This window comes from Acipenser ruthenus, chromosome 49 (genome assembly GCF_902713425.1).
Source record: "Acipenser ruthenus chromosome 49, fAciRut3.2 maternal haplotype, whole genome shotgun sequence".
NCBI classification, from domain to species: domain Eukaryota; kingdom Metazoa; phylum Chordata; class Actinopteri; order Acipenseriformes; family Acipenseridae; genus Acipenser; species Acipenser ruthenus.
This window is the reverse complement of record NC_081237.1, coordinates 7883019-7906731: the sequence shown is the minus strand read 5'-3', so window position 1 is coordinate 7906731 and position 23713 is coordinate 7883019. Positions and strand designations below refer to the sequence as shown.

The 23713-nt window shown below is 39.7% G+C and overlaps 3 protein-coding genes across 4 annotated transcripts; 1 reads left to right on the top strand and 2 right to left on the bottom strand.

Moving 5' to 3' along the window:
• Window positions 1-1830: 1830 nt before the first annotated feature.
• LOC117966329 (deoxyhypusine hydroxylase-like) lies at window positions 1831-5717 on the bottom strand. The gene is made up of 5 exons (XM_034912220.2): window positions 5416-5717; window positions 4487-4847; window positions 3944-4020; window positions 3387-3627; window positions 1831-2717 (listed from the first exon to the last, which is right to left on the bottom strand). The coding sequence occupies exons 2-5, from the start codon at window positions 4758-4760 to the stop codon at window positions 2398-2400; spliced, it is 912 nt and encodes a 303-aa protein (XP_034768111.2). The 5' UTR covers window positions 4761-4847; window positions 5416-5717; the 3' UTR covers window positions 1831-2397.
• Window positions 5718-6776: 1059 nt separating this feature from the next.
• On the bottom strand, window positions 6777-9688 carry LOC117966325 (uncharacterized). The gene is made up of 2 exons (XM_034912212.2): window positions 9382-9688; window positions 6777-8878 (listed from the first exon to the last, which is right to left on the bottom strand). The coding sequence occupies exons 1-2, from the start codon at window positions 9544-9546 to the stop codon at window positions 7763-7765; spliced, it is 1281 nt and encodes a 426-aa protein (XP_034768103.1). The 5' UTR covers window positions 9547-9688; the 3' UTR covers window positions 6777-7762.
• Window positions 9689-9973: 285 nt separating this feature from the next.
• Window positions 9974-18496, top strand: LOC117966173 (fizzy-related protein homolog). 2 transcript variants are annotated; one of them, XM_059015251.1, is made up of 14 exons: window positions 9974-10109; window positions 11447-11564; window positions 12037-12162; window positions 12546-12609; window positions 12878-13008; window positions 13236-13318; window positions 13696-13879; window positions 13984-14049; window positions 14227-14329; window positions 14456-14640; window positions 14974-15207; window positions 15792-15896; window positions 16091-16183; window positions 16445-18496. In XM_059015251.1, the coding sequence occupies exons 2-14, from the start codon at window positions 11496-11498 to the stop codon at window positions 16484-16486; spliced, it is 1485 nt and encodes a 494-aa protein (XP_058871234.1). In that variant the 5' UTR covers window positions 9974-10109; window positions 11447-11495; the 3' UTR covers window positions 16487-18496. The 2 variants fall into 2 exon arrangements, with proteins under 2 accessions (XP_058871234.1, XP_058871233.1); XM_059015250.1 differs by having other exon boundaries at window positions 9974-10264.
• Window positions 18497-23713: the final 5217 nt, after the last annotated feature.

Genomic DNA, 23713 nt, shown 5'->3' with positions numbered 1-23713 from the left:
TATATATATATATATATATATATATAGTGTTATAAGGTGTTGTGCATTCACTGTACTGAAACTGATAAAGACACTGATAGTTTAGGTTATTCTACAGCAGCATTGCAAGGTAGTTCACTGACTTCAGCCCTCTTTTGTACTGTACATTAAAGCAGTAGGTGATCAAAGAAACTCAGAACAACATTTAGTTCCGAAATGTATTTATTAGAATGCCTTAAAATTAGCTTTTCATCTTTCATTTGTGCCCACTAACCCTACTCTTGTTGAGTAAGACCTGCTTTTTATAATGTTATTTTTTATAAACTGAAGATCATACTTCTAGCCACCTGTCTTCGTACCATCTTACTGCCCTCAAACGTCATATCATTTATTATTTTAATATTGAAAATAGCAGGACTTCTGCGACCTTTGCCATTTTTGCATAGTCCAGAGACACTTTACCTTGTAACTGCTGGACACTTTGTCTTGAGAAGAACAGGGTGTGTTTGATTCCAACCGCAGACCGTTTTTGTGATCCATCCAGCTTTCTCTATCTCAGTTTTCCTGGTCTTTAAATCTTCATGATAGACAACCACCGACAAATAAAAAACACAAAATGAGTGCAATTGCTCAAAGTCCAATATTTTGGATTACTGGACATCCGTTACGATCGAGACAAAAAAAATGCAAGAAAAAATGGTTTCTCAAGGCGAAGGATTCTAATAAATAAAACACCGGTGCCCACAGGTCTCTTTTAGGGGCTGCTATCAGCATACAGCCCGCACATTAACTGCAGCAGCTGTGGACTGTACATAACTAGTTAGAAGCACTGAGAGCAAGGCTTGCTAGTCTATTGGCATATTTTAGATGTTTGGTTTTTTTTTTTTTTTAAGCTGGGTTAGGTTTTTTCTCCTCCTCAACCTTTCCTCCTTTCGAAATGACTTCTGCCAGGATGAATGACCAGTACGTGATGGTCATGGTTATGTTTACCACACAAATTCCAAGCATGATCGGATGCATTATTCTGTTGATTATGTTTTCAGATCCGCTACACTCTCTCTCTCTCTCTCTGTCTCAGTAGAGGTTTGTTGAATGCTGCACAGCTTATTCGTAGACTTCTCGTTATGGTTAATACTTTCTGCTCATGATCCTCTATCCCTCCCTGCTCCTAATCCCGCTCTGTTGGCTGGCTGTCTGTTTCTATTTATTAAATGCACTGCTGATATGGTTATAACACAGGCAAAGAGAAATGATCGTATCCTTAAGGCCTGGCCACACGAGCAACTTCTGTTGATGGCAGCAAGAGTGAGAACATTTCAACAGAAACTTTCAGATCTCACAATCTGGCAAGTGCCTTCGTAAGTGTATTGCTGACAAAGATGCCATCCATGAACGGGTTTTGATAAACGGCGAAATTATTTGAGAAGTTTGCAGCTATTCTTTTCTCCACTTCCTCTCCCCTTCAGGGGTCGATGACAGAAATTGTCAGAAATGACTCCTAATGAGAAAGCTCTCTTCAGGTTAAGATGCTTTATCTCATAAATGATATTCTACATAAATCATTCTAATGCTTGTTACTGCACATAATGAACAAGCAGCGAGTAGGAGTCTGCAGTCACATGGGTCCTCCTACTTCATGTACTGCTCTGCTGTAAACGCTGCCTCTTCCACAGCAGCACTGCAAAGTGGGCTACTCTGTAACCAACCCGTACAAAAGCAGGTAACCTAATCTTACAAATAAAAAATACACTGCCAATGTTTTCACTCTAAACGCACTGTGGATTCACAAACTCATTTCTATGTTCCTCCTCTTGGCGCAGGGCTTAAAGAATTGAGAGGGAGACAGCTTAATGGCGTCACATGGTAAGACTGAAGAAGATATGTTCACCGCCCACCATCTTTTATTTAACACTGGCTTAATCCCATATGAAGTACATGTGCATTCAAGATGCAATCACTTCTGGTGGTCAGGTGGGCATTATCGGATAGAGCTATGATGTATAATGAACTACAAGAAAGCATGAGAAAATGAATGAAACAAAATCTGACTAATTACATACATATATATATATATATATATATATATATAGCAAGGCTACATATATGCCTTTTTTATCCCCACCAATTCTTTTTAACATAGAACCAACAACAGTTAGATTTCACCCATCTGTAACAACAGACCTGCTGTGTGGCAGTGTAATTATTTATCTTGATTTTACTATCTGCTGCATACTTATATTGTTTATAAATAAATTACTCTTTTATTTTTTAAATGTAAAAAACAGACAGAATGAAAAAAAAAAGGCAGAAAGAATTTGGGCCTCATAGCTGTAGTGCGAATTCGTGTTAGCTAGATTGAAACTGTTATGGAACAGGAGATCAGTGTGCAATCAAAAACTTCCGTGTCAGTCAGTCATTTCATGATTGCGCCCCCTGCAGTTTGAGTATCCCGTCTGCATACTGGAACTGGTCGCTGTTCTCATACTCGTGCATGTCGAGTGCCACCTCACAGCTCTCCTGCACCACCCTCTCCTCGTCACCCAGGAAGGTGCGCAGTGCTTGCAGACAGGACTCCTTTCCGATGGAGCCCAGCGCCTCCGCGCACTCATGCCTCACCATGGCGTTCTCCTCCTGCCTGGCCAGAGCCGCGCTCAGCTGGGGCACACTGGCCTCGTGCTGCATCTGCCCCAGGACGTAACCGATCTCGTGGCGGAACAGGGCGCTGCCACACTGCAGACCTTAAAGGAAAAGGTTAAACATCAACTCCTGTGTGTCTCCCATTGTTGGCTGATTGATTTGTAGTGGAACTGAACCCCTGTCCTATATCCTGGCAGATACAGACTGCATCTCCCTGGCTTGTTTCACTCACAATGGGCAAAACAGCACATCAGACAGACTTTGATAAGAGGGCTAACATAATTTTTTTTGCATTTGTGTGTTGAATTACAGTGCAATGCTTACACTTCTTAAAAATAAACTATTGCTATTACAGTCTGTGTTCTTTGCAAGCAAAAAAAAAATTAAATACAAAATGTGATCCAACACAACAAATCAAAAAATTAATTTCCAAAAAAAAAAAAAAAGGTAACGTTATCACTGCCATCCCTTTGCTTCTGCTGAATATCTTTTGGCTTTATGCTTATTTTTTTGGTAGTTTAATTTGGCATATGCAGATATTTCAGAGACACTAAAAAAGTGCTGCTGATTCCTGTTCCTAATAACAGTTCAAAATTGGCGTACAGCAGCTGACAATCCTACCATGTGATGTACAGCAAAGACACCAGGATGCAGCAGTTTATATAGCATGGTCTGTATTTGGAATATTTACAAAACCAAAAGATTCATTAAAGCATTAGTTAGCAATTCTTTAAGCAGTAAATGCAAGCAGTTAAAGCTTGTCGTTGTACCATCTGCCAGGGAGAGCACAGCCTCCTCTGTGCCCAGGTTCCGGAGGGCGAACATGGCGCGGTAGCGCTCAAAGAGAGGCAGGTCCTCGCCCAGGAGCCTGGCTCTCAGTTTCTGGACGTCCTTCTCCTGGGCTGGCGGTGCGGGGTCCACAGATAAATAGGGGTTCTCATCTCCACACTGCTCCGAAGCGCTGCTCAGCCATTCAATTCTACTCAGCGCCAACTGACAGGTCTCAGCAACCTCGAGGGAGGAGGAACAACAACAACTCTTTAGCACCTTCGCCTACAAGCACTTCAATCACAAAAATACACCGTCCCTTTTCTATGGTGCTGTTCAATCAACGATAATTAAACTAAGTTAACTAAACCAGTTAAAAAGGGGTTTGAAACAAACACTTTCTTGAAATGCGCTTTAAACTTCCCTAGACGTTCTGAATACACTAGACTGATCAAAAAAAAAAAATCTTAATCTCCGTTGAATACGGACTGTATCTCTGGTAAATGTATGGACCCCCCCTCCCAATCCCAGTAAGAATATGAAAAAGCAATATCCTAACCTCTATCACCGGATCCTCAGAGTAACGCTTCAGTACATCCACCACTTTGGGGTTTCCGATGGCTCCTAACGCTTCCCCTAAAAGAACAAAAACATTTTCAAAGTTATAAATACACTGTCAGTGGCTTCCTTGATTTCCAATTGAATGCTGGTGGCTGTTTTAACAGGGTTGTCTGTCTAAAACCAAGCAACAATTATCTGCGAAGCCTCCGGCAACTACATACCAGAACAAGTGGTGTGGAGATTAATGATGGCATGCAAAAAAGCTACAAGGATCAGTGTGTTGGAAAGTAACAGTTCCTGCTGAAGGAGAACTTGTAAAAGTAAGGATAAAGCCGAGGGAACACAAAGTCACTTTGTGGCTTGGAACTTGGTTCTGGAGTCTAGGTTTCAGGCCCCTGCATGGCACACCAGTGGAGACTTGGGGTTTGATAAAGCAGAGTTACCTCAAACTAGGTCTCCCGGTGGTCTCCTGGAACGTTCTTGAAAAAGTGGCTTTGTGTTCCCTCAGCTTTAGTCCAAGAGGTCATAGAGCTACACGCACCTGCTTCGTGTCTAACCATTGGCTCTTGGTTTGTATCTTCAAGCACTTTGATCAGCGCTGGAATTGCATATTCATCCTGCATCTGCCCCAAGCAGAAAGCCAGCTCATGTTTCAGGAGAGCAGAGTCGTCACTGAACGCCTGGCTTATCCAGTCTATGGCTGCCTTGCCCCCGAGGTTCCTCAGGGTGAAGAGAGCCCGAAAACGAGCTTTCAGAGACTGCTTCGCGTCCACCAGCGTTTTGCCAACGGCTTCAATTTCCTTGTCACTAGTCATTTGCGTTTGTGTTGTGCGGTTCGTTTAACTCCTCTCAACTATTTGGTACGTGTCTTTTTTTCATGAAAACAGAAGCAGATATTCAGTCTGCAAAGGAAGCAAAAGACATTTAGCACCATAAACATTTTAAAGGAAGTTCAAATCAATGTGGGGGTTGATAAATGCGTTTATTTTATTGAAAAACGAATTTGGTGTTACTGTTGTGTTTGCAAACTGTCCCTAGTAGTACTCTCCTAAGAATATAAATACAGCCATATATGTCGTGTATATATATGGCTGTATTTACATATAACCGGGTGGTTATTTTCACGATAAAGAATTTTGTCATTTCGTTTAGATAGCAATTTATCTTTAAGAAAACATATACAACTAAAAAATATTTAGCATGCACATTTTATTTTCCTTGATATCGGTATCACCATCTCATTCAATACAGCCATCAGGGTTATGGAAACTTTAATGCTCGGTTTGATCATCTTTGATAGGTGAAATGGTTTTGGAATATAAGATAACTTTCACAAGACAGAATAACTTATTTATAAACGGTTTCAGACGTGTATACAAGAGGTGAATAAGTATTATACAGCTGTCGTTAAAAGCTAAATATGAATAACATTTCCAATTTGAAACGAATAATTAAAATGAATCGACTTACACTTAACAACACACATGCAACCCACGGTTCACAGCCATCTTTACTAACACGCAGCCGGTACAGGATCAACCATTCCACGAAGAGGGGGAAACAGAGACAAATCGCCGTTTGGGTTTTATTTTAATGCCACCTCAGAAACGTGTGTGAATCCATGCGTACGATATACAAACAACATAGATCAGTGTATAGTATATTGTTGATTGTGCTTTTTGATTGATGAAATTCCTATTTTTCTTCACCCCCGCGCATTTGGTTTAGTCTCATGGGGTCTTTGCAGAAGTGCGTTCTACGTATTCGTACTATGCGTTCCATTCATGTGGCGCAAGAACACGTAAAACGTGGCGTAACCTAACATTGCTACAATTGAAATGAAAAAAAAATGCGTACTGCAGACTGTAAATAAAGTCTTTTTTTCTTATCCTTTTCGCTTCCTTTCCTTTCCCTTTCTTAAATACCAGGTGTTAAATTAAATTGTATATATTTTTTTTTCCATTGCTGAATGATGTAAATCTTAGAGATTGGAATTAAATTTAGATTTATGAAATAACAATAATGAACTGTGCGTCTTTGTTGGTGAGCATATTATTATAGCCCCAAACAGTGACACGGTCACGGATATTGGGGTGGAGCACGTTTCGGCAGAAATGCAGTTGCTCCACAAAATCAATGTTTTAAGGATAGAACGGCAGGTGCGTTGATTGCTTCACTGAGACCCCCTTACTGACAAATATCAGTGAAAACGGAATAATAATCCTGATTAGTTAATCATCTTGAAATAAATGTATGCAAAACAGTTTAGTGAGGAACTGCAGTGGCACCTAGTTGTGTGTTATTGTTTATTGCCATTATTTTTATTTAGCAGACGTTTTTATCCAAAGCGACTTACAGAGACTTGGGGGTGAACTATGCATCACCACTACGGCTGTGATCCCAGCTCAGCCACTGACTCACTCACTGTGTGCGACACTGAGTGAGTCACTTACAATAGGACCTCGTTTGTTTTACGTCTCATCTGAAGGACGGAGCACAAAGAGGTTAAATGACTTGCTCAGGGTCACACGCAGTGAGTCAGTGGCTGAGCTGGGATTGAACCTGTCAAGACCCTTTCTTTAACCACTTGACCACCCCGCCATGTGTGTGTGTGTGTATAGCTGTATTTCTGCTGGGCTTAGGAATCAATGTAACATTCTACGTTGCTGTGGCTCAGTTAATGTGAATGTTATGAGCCCCCCAAAAAATCTGAATGCAAATGTGTGTGTGTGTGTGTGTTTCTACACAATCACACAGCAGCGTTATACATGCATACAACACTTTTTTAAATTGTAATCCCTGAAAGGCAGGATCAAGAATCAATAATTAAACAGGATCTTCAAAATAATTTACAAACAGCAATCACTTTACAGGCTTACAGCGTTTGTGCTTCACAGCAGAGTTTATTAATACACTGCAGATCCAGCAGTAACTAGACATCCTCTTAATGTTATCCAAAGCGGATTGCTCGTAATAGAAGCTGAATTTGAATGGGGTCAAGCACTTATGCAAGCGGAAAGTACCGATAACAATGTTCATGGGATCTCGTGATCTGAACTCACAGCTTCCCGGCTGCAAAGCTACCACTGTCTCAGGTGAGCTGAGCTTGCTCCTTCAGCCAGGGTGGTAGGAGTTCTATGTATTAGCCTGAGGATTACTTGGGGGACAAATCCAGAAACAACTACACCAACAATTTCTGACAAAATTAATAGCACTGCATTGAAGATTTATTTAAACAATTAAATGCATGTGACAACACTAGGTTACAGAACTGCACACATGCACAAACGCCTTTAGATTTGTAAAAATGATTTACAGTATAAAGTTAAAAACAAAAGTACAAAATAAAGTTGCAGTGAAATTGCAACCATACAACTGAGTATATACAAAACTAGACATCTAATAGCATTATAAATCACTGCTAGAATATACACAATCAGTGAAACAAGTTATCTCTAGTTTCATAACACTGACAAAAATGATCCCCCCAAAAAAAGGTGGGCACAAAAAGGGGGCAATGAAGTAAACAGGGGGCACTGTTCTTGTGACCATTTTATTCACGGTCACAATCTGAATTGAGAAGCTTGGTTCAGGTCCCAGTGTGAAGAATGGCAGTAAAGCATTCCTAGGGCAGGCTGGTTGAGCACACAGCACGGCTCAATACAGTAGCTGCCAAGGGTCAAAATCATAAATATATATATATATTTTTTTTTATGAAAGCTTTTACTGGCGTCTATGGAAACGAGCACGGTGCTCAACCAGAACGCATTTGAGAAGGGGCAGTGGAGTAGCTTTTGACAGCCTCACTGCTCACTCCCTACTCTTGCTGTTGCTGGAAATAATCGCATAACAGGGAGCGGACCTCCTCCGCCTCTGGGTCGTCTGTGTTCTCTGGGACGATGTCGCAGGGCTGGGGGAAGTCAGCCTGACTGATAGCCTCCAGCCACTCCTCGTTGAAGGTGTCGCTGTGCACCTCGCACATGTTGTGCAGGATGCAGCAGGCCAGGATCATGGTGGGCACCAGATCCAAGCTGCAGTCGTTGCGCTTGTGCAGGCACTGCCAGCGCGCCTTGAGTCGCAGGAAAGCGTTCTCGATCACGCTGCGGGCGCGGTTCAGTCGGTAATTAAACTTCAGCTGCCGGGGTGTCAGGTCACTGGACTCCGGGTACGGCTTGAGCAGCCAGCTTTGGAGAGGGTAAGCCGCATCACCCAGGAGGAAATACTTCAAGGGCCTGCCCATGAACTGCTTGGGCGGCTCGGGGGACAGCCCCCCTTCGGAGGCAGTGCCCCACAAAGTGGAGTTTTGGAGGATGGTGACGTCTTCGGTGCTACCTGGCATACCCGCACAGACGTCCCAGAACTGTCCCAGCCCGTTGACCACCCCTTGGAGCACGACCGAGTGCCAGCACTTGCTGTTCCAGTAGTCAACGGTGTACTGCGGAGGAGCGATGATGGAGAGGTGGAGGCTGTCAACAGCTCCCACACAGTGAGGGAACCCCCAGCGATTATTGAAAAGGCGGGCCATGTCTTCAAACTCATGTTCGCTGGGCTCCTGCAGATAGAGGGGCTTCAGAAGGGACACAATGGCGTGGCACACGTCTCGGACACACTTACAAACAGTGGAGCGCCCCACCCCGAACAGAACACTGATGGTTCGGTACTCAACGTTGGTGGCAAGACGCCACAAAGCCACGGCCACGCGCTTCTCCAGGGGCAGCGCAGGACGGAAGTGGGTGTCCTGCCGGGCCAGTTTGGGCTTCAGTTTGTTACAGATGAAGAAGAAGGTGTCCTTGGACATGCGGAACTTCTCCAGCCAATCGCAGGGCTCAAACTCGTTCATCACCACCCGCTCCCACCAATCGGTGCTCTGGATGTTGGTCCAGGCTCGCGTCCGGCAGCAACAGGTGCACCTACTGCTGCGTGCGATCAGCATCTGAAATCACCCGAGAAAATACTATAGGGAAGGCATTGCAATACTAGTGTTGAATATATAAATAATAACATCAGTGCAATAGTTGCACATAAAAGTTCTTAAATACACTTGTGTTTGTGTTGTATTATTGACAGCGGAGATGTTGTCTTTTATTCCTTGTAGGAAAACAGGATCTGCACCGGACTGGAGTAAAAGCTTTGCAAATCTGATCAGGATGTGTGGTGTTAAAATGAATTTTCGTACTGAACAAAAACAATATTCGAAAATTACAACACGGCTACTTGAACTAACCTGGGTGGCATTTTGTTTGGCATTTTTAGCTAAATAAATCTGTTAAACAGAGCATTACGGACTCTTCAGCACTCTGTAGCAGCTTGACATTTGCAACGAAGCGATTTTTTTTTTTTTTTCTATAAATGAATGCACACCTTTTGTGTTGATGTTATCACTGATGTACAAGTACGGTGCTAGTTATTTACTGTTCAAATAATAATAATAATTACCATAAGTATTCTCCTTTGCCTCTGAAAGAAGTACTGCCTGTGCCTCACTCGCCTTTGTATTTCATTGCGTCTCTGAACGTTAGCATTGTTAATATCACTCCTTCGTTTCATCAGCATGTACAATAACATGAACATGGCAGGCTGCAAAGCCTCTTCACCAGCCATTTTCTGAAGAAACTAAACACACACAGGAAAGCGCCGCAGCCAAGGGAAGTCAATCGAGTCCAGAGACACGGGAAACATCCTTGAGGCTTGAATGAACGAAGTCATGGCAGAAGGGCTCCCTCTAACGACACTCGTTTTGTGCTTTCCAAATCCTGTTTTTTTTTTAAGATGCTGAATTTGGTCTTCGGAGGACCGACGACAATTGTGTTGGCAATTGCTTTCTATTTTATATTTAGCTTACATTTGAAACATACTTTTGGGGAGCTGCTAACGTGTGCTTGAGAGACATGGAGACAATTTTTAATTTTAAAACAAACAAAAACTATTCACAATCTCTGACTTAAACCTTGGTAACGGCCACCTCGGTTTCTATGACAACGTCCCCTTTTTTATTTTTGTATTGATTCAAAAAGTTTGACGTCACTTCTGCCTCCCAGAGTGCTGCGCGCGGGGGGGAGGTATTATAAATCCTGTCTCGCTGTCAGCCATATTGGGAGAGATCGAGAAGTCAAATTTGTGATTTTATTTAAAACACAAACGCGAATTCGACAGCGGTCAGGAAGGCATGTGTTTTTTTTAATTTTTATTTGTTTGTCGAACATCAGCGAGATTAAGCAGTGTGAAACTTGAGAGATTTGAGAAATCAAACCGCCCCACCCCCCTCTGCTGCGGGTAACAATATACCATTGCACGGCCCATTTACGTTTGTTTTGAACTGGTACGTATTTATTTCATAGTGAGTTTTATATATATATATATGTATATATATATTCAAAGTGTGCGCTGGGGTGACGAGTCATCTTTCAAAGAGCAACGGTTTAAAATTGAGAGCTTTTGACTTGTTTGGGCGTCGTAGCAATTGGTTTGGATAATACTTACTAGATGTGAATGTTTGTGATGTTGTGGGCTTGTCTAAACTGCTAAAGAAGACATGTAGTTTAGACTGGAGATTAATCGGGATGAGTATTTGCAGACCCCAACGGTCTCTTGACGATGATATGCTGACAGCTGGCTCCTGTTAAGCAGGGCTGCTAGTAGTACTGTAGCTACTTTTGTGCAGAATGCTGCTTATTTCAAGGACAACAAAAGCTTTTGTTAGTGTTAAACCTGTTTTAACCAGCTGGATAAAAATGGTCAGAACCTGTGCTAGTGTAAAATGTATTATTGGGGCGTGAGATTTGGTGTTTTGAGATTTCTACCATGTCTGAACAGTTCCAGAACTACTTTGAACTGTGAATACGTTGGCATGTGTTTGCATAAATTAGGATACGTGCCTAGATTGTGATGGTGTATTTGCAAAGAACCAGGGCAACAGCAGTGATGCTTAAGGTTATATAGCTGATCAGGCTCTGTTAACCTACATGAAGTTTGACTGAAGGGAGCATCGTGAATAGAGTTGATATTTAAGTAGATTGTATGTATTTGTATTTATTTTTATAGCGCCTTTAACCAAGGTGCTTTACACATTTAAACAAAATGGGTGAAGAAAGAGGGTAATTGTATTGAGCTAGGGTGGGGAGATACAAATGAGTTGCTTGTATGAAAGCAGAGGACCAGAGGCAAGGTCAGGGTCAGACAAGCAGGGTCATAACAGGAGGTCAGGGGCCAGGAGTATCAGCAGGATGGGCATTCGAATTGCACCTGACTTCTGGGGAGAACACTAATATAGCTGAATTCCTCTCTGGTATGGGATTTCAATGTTGTTCCTTCAGACATAATCAGATTGTCAAACTAATTTGTTATGGTTTGAATTAATTATTTTTACAGTTGAAACAAAGCTCAATTCTAATGATATAATGTCCAGTAAACCTTGATGTGTAAAAATAAAAATCATTTGAAAAATGCACTGTGCTGACTGGGTGGATCTTAACTTTTTTTTTTATGATCTGTTACATTTCAGGTAACTTCTTGTTGCTGGGCCAAAAGCTTTCTTCCGCTTCTCTTCCAAGATGGACCAGGACTATGAGCGACGTCTCCTTCGGCAGATTAACATTCACAATGAGAACGCCAGCCCCTGTGTAAGTGCACTGGGATTTATTATGTAATGTGTATTAATACACTCTCAATACGAGTGCAAGACATTGTTCTGAAGAGAGATGTGCCTTGCTTAATGACTAACACCTTCAGTGAAGTCTGTTCCTTGAATGGCCCATAGTTATGACACTGTTCATCTGGAAGCATCCGTAACTTGTCCGGTCTTGAATACAAAAACCCCAGTGAAAATGAATAGGTAAAGAGTGCATTGAGTGTACAAGGAGATAAGATCAAGGATTCTTTATTAGTAACGTAGGACACTTGGTCCATTTTCTCCCAAGTACACTAGATTCATCCTGTAGATATAAGTAAGTGTTTTGGTCTTTTTTTGTAAAGTCCCGGATTTAAATTTTAAAGTTTAGTTATGTCCGGCTTCTGCTCCTGATTTCCAAGTGAATCAGTCATTTAGTTCTGTGTCACAGATTGCGTCACTGCTTTGTTTCCATGTGCTTTTAGACTCCAGAAGTCAGACGGACCCTGACCCCCACAAACTCGCCCATGTCCTCCCCCAGTAAACACGGAGACAGATTCATCCCCGCCAGGGCAGGGGCAAACTGGAGCATCAACTTCCACAGAATAAATGTGAGTGGCAACCAAGCAAGAAAAAACAAACATGCAAACAGCATGGAGAGCCTGAACCACATTCCCACGCGTCATAGAAAACTAGCACGGAAACTCTGTTGCTTTACTTTTCTGGAATTGTTCCTCACTAGTGTTGTAAGATTGCGTTTTATTTGTATCCTGTCACAGCAGTGGTGCCAGTTTTACTTGAGAATCGTGTTAAATGTTTGGAGCTTGCATGACTTTCCTTGAGTCCAGTCTTTTCAAGCAGCTGCAGGATGATGTGAAAGTTCTGTGCTGTCGGCTCGTTTTAAACAGCTCCGCATCTCAACATGTTCGTTTTTTGGTTTAGTTAGCTTGTGCTAAGCGTAGCCCTCCTGACAGTATCTGGGTTTTGTGTTTAGGAAAATGAGAAGTCCCCCAGTCAGAACAGAAAAACAAAGGATGCAACAGCTGATAACAGCAAAGGTAATTATCATTCATTCAGACAGACACCTTGGGCTGTTCAATGCTCTTTCAGGTGTAAAGCTGAGGGAACACAAAGCCACTTTCAGAAGCTGTCTTGAAACCTGGTCCCAGGAGACCCCTGGGAGACCTAGTTTGAGGCAACTTTGCTGCATCAAACACCAAGTCTCCACTGCTGTGCCATGCACTGACCTGAAACCAAGTTCCAAGCCACAATGTGAAAATAGCCAATAGGTTTTTTTGTTTTTTTGTTTTTTTTTCTTCCCCCCAGCGGATGGTCTTGCCTATTCTGCCTTGTTGAAGAACGAGTTGCTGGGGGCTGGGATTGAGAAGGTGCAAGACCCCCAGACAGAAGACCGGAGGTTACAGCCCTCCACCCCAGAGAAGAGAAGCCTTTTCAGTGTAAGTATTTCAAGCTTCATTTAACCGGGCTTCTCGTTTGCAACAGAAACGCCGCAGGCACAGCAAGACGCTGAAAGAATGTGGTGTTGTTTCTTAAACCTGTTTGAACCGCTCATGTAACATCTGTACTGCATCGCTTCATTCTTATGGGACCATGATGACCTAATGCAGGCTGAATTAGTTCTGCTGGAAATAACATCCTGTGTTTTTTCTTTTGTGTTGTCCAGTACTCCCTCAGTGCCAAGCGCTCCAGTCCGGATGATGGAAATGACGTATCACCCTACTCCTTATCCCCTGTTAGCAGTAAGAGGTAAGACGTGCAGTAAGTAACCCCGCCTGGGAATGAACTCCTTCTTGTAGGTAGTTCAACCTCAATGCCTTACTAAAAACTTACCTGATTGGGTAAAACACCTACCTGTATGGCTAAAGCACCTCCCACCCATTTTTTATTTTAATGTCATGGGGGTTTACGGCATTTGTGTGTTCATTTAGAATTCGCAGGTTAACTGAATTGTGTCATGGAAATAAACAGATTTTCAACCTAACAAGGTTCCACTTTTGAATTGTAAAGGTCATCACATGCAGCATTTGGGTTGATATATAAAATACAGTGGCACAGAATAGTCATATGTTATTAAGTATACACTGTTTGTATTGCTTACATATTTTAAATGTCTGTTTTAATAGCCAGAAACTGTTAAGGTCCCCGCGAAAGCCAACGCGGAAGATTTCTAAGATCCCATTTAAAGTGCTTGACGCCCCAGAGCTCCAGGACGACTTCTATCTAAACCTGGTGGACTGGTCGTCACTCAACGTGCTCAGTGTGGGGCTGGGCACCTGCGTCTACCTGTGGAGTGCTTGCACCAGCCAGGTGAGAACTCCCTGGAATTTGATTCTGTAACTGGTGACTTGTTTGTGAAGTGCCTTGGTATAAATGTCAATGTGTTTTAACTTGAGATCTGTGGTGTTTTTCAGGTGACCCGTCTTTGCGATCTGTCAGTGGAAGGAGATTCAGTTACGTCTGTTGGCTGGTCGGAAAGAGTAAGTGGAATACTTAGCGGAGAGATAGATAGATAGATAGTCTTTTTGAAAGCAAATTACATGGAATTCCAATTCTTCCCTTGGTCTAGAATGGTATTGATTTGATGGTAATGTAATTACCTAACCATAATGGTCAGAGAACGCTAAGCTGACTTTAACGGCGGGTGCTTGTTTCAGGGGAATCTGGTTGCTGTTGGAACCCACAAGGGCTTTGTACAGATCTGGGACGCAGCAGCTGGAAAGAAGACCTCAACCTTGGAAGGGCACACTGCTCGAGTGGGTGAGTTCACCTGGGATCTGTCCGGTGAATCAAACGCCCTAGATGTATTGGCGGTCAACTTCATTTCTCTAAATATATATATATATATATTTCAACCCCCCCCCGGCCTCTCTTTCCTCTCCCCAGGTGCTCTGGCCTGGAACGCGGACCAGCTCTCCTCTGGCAGTCGGGACCGGATGATTCTGCAGCGGGATATCCGTACGCCCCCGCTGCAGTCAGAGCGCCGGCTGCAAGGACACAGGCAGGAGGTGTGCGGCTTGAAGTGGAGCACCGACCACCAGCTCCTCGCCTCTGGAGGCAATGACAACAAGGTGGGGCTCTTCTGCTTGCTTTTGTAAACTTGTGTGTTCAAGTTCAAACTCTCTACAGTGGTCTATCTGCAATCCGATCACGTGACCTTGCAGAACGGATGCAGCAGTTTATATAGTCTTGAATTTGAAATATTTGCATATCCTGAAAGACCAAAAGATTCTCTGCACAGTGAAATAACTGAACAGTAATAACTAAAGATCAGATATTTTGGTTATCACTTCTTTAAGATACTGTGATCTTTTGGAGTGTTTTTTTATGTAAATGGTCTGCTTTTAGAAAGCTGATCTTGAATGCATTCCTGTGCTGACTGTCTGTCTGTTTCCATTGTCCAGTTGCTAGTGTGGAACCACTCCAGTACGATCCCCGTGCAGCAGTACACAGAGCACCTGGCTGCAGTGAAGGCTATCGCGTGGTCCCCACACCAGCACGGGCTCCTGGCCTCTGGCGGGGGCACCGCTGATCGCTGCATCCGCTTCTGGAACACCCTGACTGGGCAGCCCCTGCAGTGCATAGACACGGGCTCCCAGGTCTGCAACCTAGCCTGGTCCAAACACGCCAACGAACTGGTACGTACACACACACTCCCTCAGACATCATCCTCCTAACATGCATAGGCGTTTGTGTAAATGATTTCCAATATAAGCTATGATCAAGTTTAGCATCACCTAGAATCCTATGATTGAGATATAATTAAATTAAAAAAAAAAACTATTAACATTATTTAGATCTTTTATTTAACATCATTTAGCGTCTTGCATATTTAACAAAAATGAATCCTCAAAAGTCTAGCGAAAGCCAGAATAGTAGTATAGTATTTCATGTTAGATTTTGAAATGTCACATTTTTAAATTTGTCATTTTTTTCATTTCGTATATGGGAAAACTAGAAAATATGTTAACGTAACATTGTTGAACAGGTTTCATTCGAAGCAAAATTATTTAATTCTATAGGGCAGTGCAACACTTTTGGCTTTTGACGCAGCCCTGCATACATTGATTTATTATTCTCAAGCTCTCGTATATTATCTTACAGTAATTAACGTGTGAAGAGACACACTTCTTTTTTGTGTAGTTTATTGCTCGATTGGGTGGTTCTTTCCTATTTACCCTGACCCGTTTTCTTTCCTTATCCTGTCTGTTTCCTTATGCAGGTGAGCACACATGGCTATTCTCAAAACCAGATCCTGGTGTGGAAATACCCTTCATTAACACAAGTTGCCAAGCTCACCGGGCACTCGTACAGAGTCCTGTACCTGGTAAGAGCTATTCCTGTGTACACTGCGTATTTGTCTCTCCCCTCTGGTTCTTGTATTGGGGATCTTTGTAAAGAATTTGGGGTATCGGATCCCAGTGTTATTGAAACATGTAATGCAGAATATCTGCTTTGATGTGTTTTTTTTTCTTTCTTGCCAATATTTAAAGTATAACTTGCACCTTTCTTATTTCCCAGGCAATGTCTCCAGATGGGGAAGCAATAGTAACGGGAGCAGGGGATGAAACACTGAGGTTCTGGAACGTATTTAGCAAAACACGCTCAACAAAGGTATGGAAATATCACAAGAGATGGTCATTGAGTCAGTGCTGTCCATGGTTATTGATTGAGTGCTTTTCATGAAGTCTCTTATCACATGTCTGCTTTGAGAATTCAGGAGCCAGTACAGGGAGTTTAGAATGGTGTGTCTGAGAGGGTCGATGAGAATGAAACGCATCGAATTTGACAGAATAAGGGGCTGCATTTTCAGTGGATTTACTGTTTAAATAAACTTGCAAGTCTTAACAACTTTTTTTTTTTTTGTATTGGCAGGAATCTGTATCTGTTTTAAACCTCTTCACCAGAATACGATAAAACTGGACAGAACAATGCAAAAGACTTTACTGGGAACACAACAGGGGGGAAAAAACCACATGCATGACTCGCTCTCTCTGTATTTCTGTAGCTTTTCCTTTTGCAAGGAGAAAAAAAATAGAAAAAGCCAGTCAAGGACTTAGTTTCATTTGCGTTTCGTTTGTTTACAAAAGACTGTTTCAGGACTGGTGTTTAAATCAGGTTTGGGATGAAAATTAAAAATAACAGACATGATTATAGTTTTATAATGTACAAAGGTGTACAAAAAAATGGTATTGATTCTTTAAAATCAAGAAAAGAAAATGTTTGTTTATTTATATTGCTAAATATTCTGAATGTCAAAGTACATCATGGAGAGCCGATCCAATGACAGTTTATTTTTAAACAAAAAAGGGTTTTTAAGTTCAAACTATAAACATGATGTTTCTTAGGACATTTTTTGTTTAGCATTCCCAGTTTTGAAGCCTGTGATTAAATAATTTTCAATGCAGGATTCAGTTAACAGAAAAGCACTTTTAATAGAAACATGGGGGCTGGGACTGTTTGGCCATCAGTGTCTTGATAAGGTAGTGAATGCACCTCTTCCATCGCTTGCTCTGCTGTAAGTGTGCTCCGTGTCTTGTCTCTCTTGCCCAGGACAGTTTTGAGTTGGTTTTTGTAAATAGTTGATCTTGGTGAATTTTAAAAAGGCACAGATATCCGGTATCAGACACACAAGATAAGTATTCAGAACAGAAGACCTGCCCAAGTGAATATTGTGGTCCAATTGATTTTTACTTTGTGGCTTATTTTTTGGCAAACCGTCAAGTGCAAGGCGGTCTCAGTCTTTCTTTGAAATTGTATACGCAGGTAGTGGTCTAACAACATTACAAAGCACTCAAAACAAACCCACCCCAAAGAAACCGTTTTGGTTCCAAGAATCCCTATTTTTGTGGTCCAGTTATTTAGATTTTGTGTTTTATAAACACGCTTTAACTTTTACACATGTCACTGTTTCTACACTTTCTAGCTTTTTGAATCGTTGCTGCTGTTCTGGTGTTTGTGTTCACATGTCATTGGTTGTGGTTCCCAAACTGCCTGAAGGGACTTGCAGTACTGGAGCCTGTTGCTTTCTGAATGTTACATTTCCATTCCGTTTTTTGTCTTTAAAAGCTGGTAGCATTTTTTTTTTTTTTTTTTTTTTGACTGCAACAGGTTTCAGTGATGCTGGGAGAAACATCAGCTCAAACATTGCTGCAGTCAGCAAATATCAAAACGGTTGCATTTGTATTTAAAAAAAAAAAAAAGTAATTGAAACAGAAGTTGTAAATTTAAAGTTTGTTCTAAATGCAAACTCTTTTTTTAATACTGTGATGGGATTTATTTTTGTGTGTATCGCACCTAGACTGCCATCTAGTATTCATTTAAAAAGATATGAAATCTAAGGTGCAATGCCATCACTGATTTTCATAATGCATGCAGATGTTCAAGTCAAGATTTTTCTAAAATGCAAACTTTGTATGCGGGCCTTCTATTTGAGTACGTGTTTTGTGGTAACGAGACCCTGTAGAAATAGTGCTGATTTCAAAACATCCCACTTTAACACCTATTGCATGATTCAAGTTCTTAAAACCTTATAATGGGCCATATGTGTTGTTGTTTTGTTCTATTTTATGTATGGCATGTGGCATCTGACTGTTGGAGTGAATGCTGTATTTATTTCTGTAGTGGAAGTCTTTCAACAGAGTAACTGAGTGTGATACCAATTGTTTATTTGGTAGAAAAAAAAATACTAAACCCTGCGAGAGGTAAGGTGTGAGTCTGTGGTCTGCACTCCTCTTTCGTTTCATCCACATTAACCAAAACTGCCAACTTGTACAGCTTAAAGAATGTTTGGAACGGAATATTCAAAGAGTTTATAACAATCTAGATTGTGACCCGGTAGACCACATGTGCTGTGTAAAAGTTGTATATAAGTGCAGTAAAAATTGTAAAACAGTATCCAGACATTAAAACTGTTATTCCAACTTATTTTGTGTCTTGTGTTTTTATATCCACCACACAACTCCTGGTGTGAGCGTATAAAAAGGCAGGTTGTGCCCTCGGTATTGTGTGTGTGTGTGCGTTTTTTTTTTTTTTTTTTTCCACTAAAGAATCTAGGCGATGCCGGGACCTCAGTTTATATAAGGTGTGGCGACCTGTCCTGCATATTTTAAAATGGTTATTGCCTTATACATCTGTGTAATGTTGCTCTGTTAAGTGTAATCGGAACTTTCAAAGCAAGGAATACCAGATCTGTCAGTTTGTCAAATAGCCCATTAGATGGTGCACAAGAGCAGATCTGGCTGTTAATTTGTGGGCCAGGCAATCAGCATTTCAAAGTGTAGGGAGAGACCACTAAATCTAACCACTAGAGGGTGTACAACACCAGTGCAGGATTAAATGTTTTTTAACTGGGCAGTTGCAATTGACTCTTTATTAATTAGGTCATTTTATAATTACAGTCTCTTTTACATGTAAATTGTAAACTCTTCTAGTGGTTCAACATAGCAGCCACCAAGTCAGTCCCTTTTAAATTCTCAGTCCCCTAGGTTGTAATCGTACTGTGACTGACTGAAAGCTTCGAGCATCTAATTGCATTTTTCATACCTGGCCTTTTATTATGTTGTCAATCCATCTTTTAAAAAAACCCTCATTAGAACCGTGTAGCTTTCCACCAGTACACTCATCATCTCCAATTCCTTCTCTTGGAATGAGGAAACGGATCAGTCTAAATAAAGAAAACTATGGGGAAAAGAATAAACCAACAGTAACAGTGCATTTGAAGCTAGTGGTAAATGAAGACCTTTTTTTTTTTTTTTTTTTGCACTTTTGGAATGATGTAATTTGGAAGTAGAATAAACCAACAGTAACAGTGCATTTGAAGCTAGTGGTAAATGAAGACCTTTTTTTTTTTTTTTTTGCACTTTTGGAATGATGTAATTTGGAAGTAGAATAAACCAACAGGAACAGTGCATTTGAAGCTAGTGGTAAATGAAGACCTTTTTTTTTTTGCACTTTTGGAATGATGTAATTTGGAAGTAGAATAAACCAACAGTAACAGTGCATTTGAAGCTAGTGGTAAATGAAGACCTTTTTTTTTTTTTTTTTGCACTTTTGGAATGATGTAATTTGGAAGTAGAATAAACCAACAGTAACAGTGCATTTGAAGCTAGTGGTAAATGAAGACCTTTCTTTTTTTTTTTTGCACTTTTGGAATGATGTAATTTGGAAGTAGAATAAACCAACAGGAACAGTGCATTTGAAGCTAGTGGTAAATGAAGACCTTTCTTTTTTTTTTTTGCACTTTTGGAATGATGTAATTTGGAAGTAGAATAAACCAACAGGAACAGTGCATTTGAAGCTAGTGGTAAATGAAGACCTTTCTTTTTTTTTTTTGCACTTTTGGAATGATGTAATTTGGAAGTAGAATAAACCAACAGGAACAGTGCATTTGAAGCTAGTGGTAAATGAAGACCTTTTTTTTTTTGCACTTTTGGAATGATGTAATTTGGAAGTAGAATAAACCAACAGGAACAGTGCATTTGAAGCTAGTGGTAAATGAAGACCTTTTTTTTTTTTTTTTTGCACTTTTGGAATGATGTAATTTGGAAGTAGAATAAACCAACAGGAACAGTGCATTTGAAGCTAGTGGTAAATGAAGACCTTTTTTTTTTTTGCACTTTTGGAATGATGTAATTTGGAAGTAGAATAAACCAACAGGAACAGTGCATTTGAAGCTAGTGGTAAATGAAGACCTTTTTTTTTTTTTTTTTGCACTTTTGGAATGATGTAATTTGGAAGTAGAATAAACCAACAGGAACAGTGCATTTGAAGCTAGTGGTAAATGAAGACCTTTTTTTTTTTTGCACTTTTGGAATGATGTAATTTGGAAGTAGAATAAACCAACAGGAACAGTGCATTTGAAGCTAGTGGTAAATGAAGACCTTTTTTTTTTTTTTTTTGCACTTTTGGAATGATGTAATTTGGAAGTAGAATAAACCAACAGGAACAGTGCATTTGAAGCTAGTGGTAAATGAAGACCTCTTTTTTTTTTTTTTTGCACTTTTGGAATGATGTAATTTGGAAGTAGAATAAACCAACAGTAACAGTGCATTTGAAGCTAGTGGTAAATGAAGACCTTTTTTTTTTTTTTTTTGCACTTTTGGAATGATGTAATTTGGAAGTAGAATAAACCAACAGGAACAGTGCATTTGAAGCTAGTGGTAAATGAAGACCTCTTTTTTTTTTTGCACTTTTGGAATGATGTAATTTGGAAGTAGAATAAACCAACAGGAACAGTGCATTTGAAGCTAGTGGTAAATGAAGACCTTTTCTTTTTTTTTTTTTGCACTTTTGGAATGATGTAATTTGGAAGTAGAATAAACCAACAGTAACAGTGCATTTGAAGCTAGTGGTAAATGAAGACCTTTTTTTTTTTTTTTTTGCACTTTTGGAATGATGTAATTTGGAAGTAGAATAAACCAACAGGAACAGTGCATTTGAAGCTAGTGGTAAATGAAGACCTTTCTTTTTTTTTTTTGCACTTTTGGAATGATGTAATTTGGAAGTAGAATAAACCAACAGGAACAGTGCATTTGAAGCTAGTGGTAAATGAAGACCTTTCTTTTTTTTTTTTGCACTTTTGGAATGATGTAATTTGGAAGTAGAATAAACCAACAGGAACAGTGCATTTGAAGCTAGTGGTAAATGAAGACCTTTCTTTTTTTTTTTTGCACTTTTGGAATGATGTAATTTGGAAGTAGAATAAACCAACAGGAACAGTGCATTTGAAGCTAGTGGTAAATGAAGACCTTTTTTTTTTTTGCACTTTTGGAATGATGTAATTTGGAAGTAGAATAAACCAACAGGAACAGTGCATTTGAAGCTAGTGGTAAATGAAGACCTTTTTTTTTTTGCACTTTTGGAATGATGTAATTTGGAAGTAGAATAAACCAACAGTAACAGTGCATTTGAAGCTAGTGGTAAATGAAGACCTCTTTTTTTTTTTGCACTTTTGGAATGATGTAATTTGGAAGTAGAATAAACCAACAGGAACAGTGCATTTGAAGCTAGTGGTAAATGAAGACCTTTTCTTTTTTTTTTTTTGCACTTTTGGAATGATGTAATTTGGAAGTAGAATAAACCAACAGTAACAGTGCATTTGAAGCTAGTGGTAAATGAAGACCTTTTTTTTTTTTTTTTTGCACTTTTGGAATGATGTAATTTGGAAGTAGAATAAACCAACAGTAACAGTGCATTTGAAGCTAGTGGTAAATGAAGACCTTTTTTTTTTTTTTTTTGCACTTTTGGAATGATGTAATTTGGAAGTAGAATAAACCAACAGTAACAGTGCATTTGAAGCTAGTGGTAAATGAAGACCTTTTCTTTTTTTTTTTTGCACTTTTGGAATGATGTAATTTGGAAGTAGAATAAACCAACAGGAACAGTGCATTTGAAGCTAGTGGTAAATGAAGACCTCTTTTTTTTTTTTTTTTTTGCACTTTTGGAATGATGTAATTTGGAAGTAGAATAAACCAACAGGAACAGTGCATTTGAAGCTAGTGGTAAATGAAGACTTTTCTTTTTTTTTTTTTTGGAATGATGTAATTTGGAAGTAGAATAAACCAACAGTAACAGTGCATTTGAAGCTAGTGGTAAATGAAGACCTTTCTTTTTTTTTTTTTTTTTGCACTTTTGGAATGATGTAATTTGGAAGTAGAATAAACCAACAGGAACAGTGCATTTGAAGCTAGTGGTAAATGAAGACCTTTTCTTTTTTTTTTTTGCACTTTTGGAATGATGTAATTTGGAAGTAGAATAAACCAACAGGAACAGTGCATTTGAAGCTAGTGGTAAATGAAGACTTTTCTTTTTTTTTTTTTTGGAATGATGTAATTTGGAAGTAGAATAAACCAACAGTAACAGTGCATTTGAAGCTAGTGGTAAATGAAGACCTTTCTTTTTTTTTTTTTTTTTGCACTTTTGGAATGATGTAATTTGGAAGTAGAATAAACCAACAGTAACAGTGCATTTGAAGCTAGTGGTAAATGAAGACCTTTTTTTTTTTTTTTTTGCACTTTTGGAATGATGTAATTTGGAAGTAGAATAAACCAACAGTAACAGTGCATTTGAAGCTAGTGGTAAATGAAGACCTTTTCTTTTTTTTTTTTGCACTTTTGGAATGATGTAATTTGGAAGTAGAATAAACCAACAGGAACAGTGCATTTGAAGCTAGTGGTAAATGAAGACCTCTTTTTTTTTTTTTTTTTTGCACTTTTGGAATGATGTAATTTGGAAGTAGAATAAACCAACAGGAACAGTGCATTTGAAGCTAGTGGTAAATGAAGACTTTTCTTTTTTTTTTTTTTGGAATGATGTAATTTGGAAGTAGAATAAACCAACAGTAACAGTGCATTTGAAGCTAGTGGTAAATGAAGACCTTTCTTTTTTTTTTTTTTTTTGCACTTTTGGAATGATGTAATTTGGAAGTAGAATAAACCAACAGGAACAGTGCATTTGAAGCTAGTGGTAAATGAAGACCTTTTCTTTTTTTTTTTTGCACTTTTGGAATGATGTAATTTGGAAGTAGAATAAACCAACAGGAACAGTGCATTTGAAGCTAGTGGTAAATGAAGACTTTTCTTTTTTTTTTTTTTGGAATGATGTAATTTGGAAGTAGAATAAACCAACAGTAACAGTGCATTTGAAGCTAGTGGTAAATGAAGACCTTTCTTTTTTTTTTTTTTTTTGCACTTTTGGAATGATGTAATTTGGAAGTAGAATAAACCAACAGTAACAGTGCATTTGAAGCTAGTGGTAAATGAAGACCTCTTTTTTTTTTTTTTTTTGCACTTTTGGAATGATGTAATTTGGAAGTAGAATAAACCAACAGGAACAGTGCATTTGAAGCTAGTGGTAAATGAAGACCTCTTTTTTTTTTTTTTTTTGCACTTTTGGAATGATGTAATTTGGAAGTAGAATAAACCAACAGGAACAGTGCATTTGAAGCTAGTGGTAAATGAAGACCTTTCTTTTTTTTTTTTTTTGCACTTTTGGAATGATGTAATTTGGAAGTAGAATAAACCAACAGTAACAGTGCATTTGAAGCTAGTGGTAAATGAAGACCTTTTTTTTTTTTTTTTTTTTGCACTTTTGGAATGATGTAATTTGGAAGTAGAATAAACCAACAGGAACAGTGCATTTGAA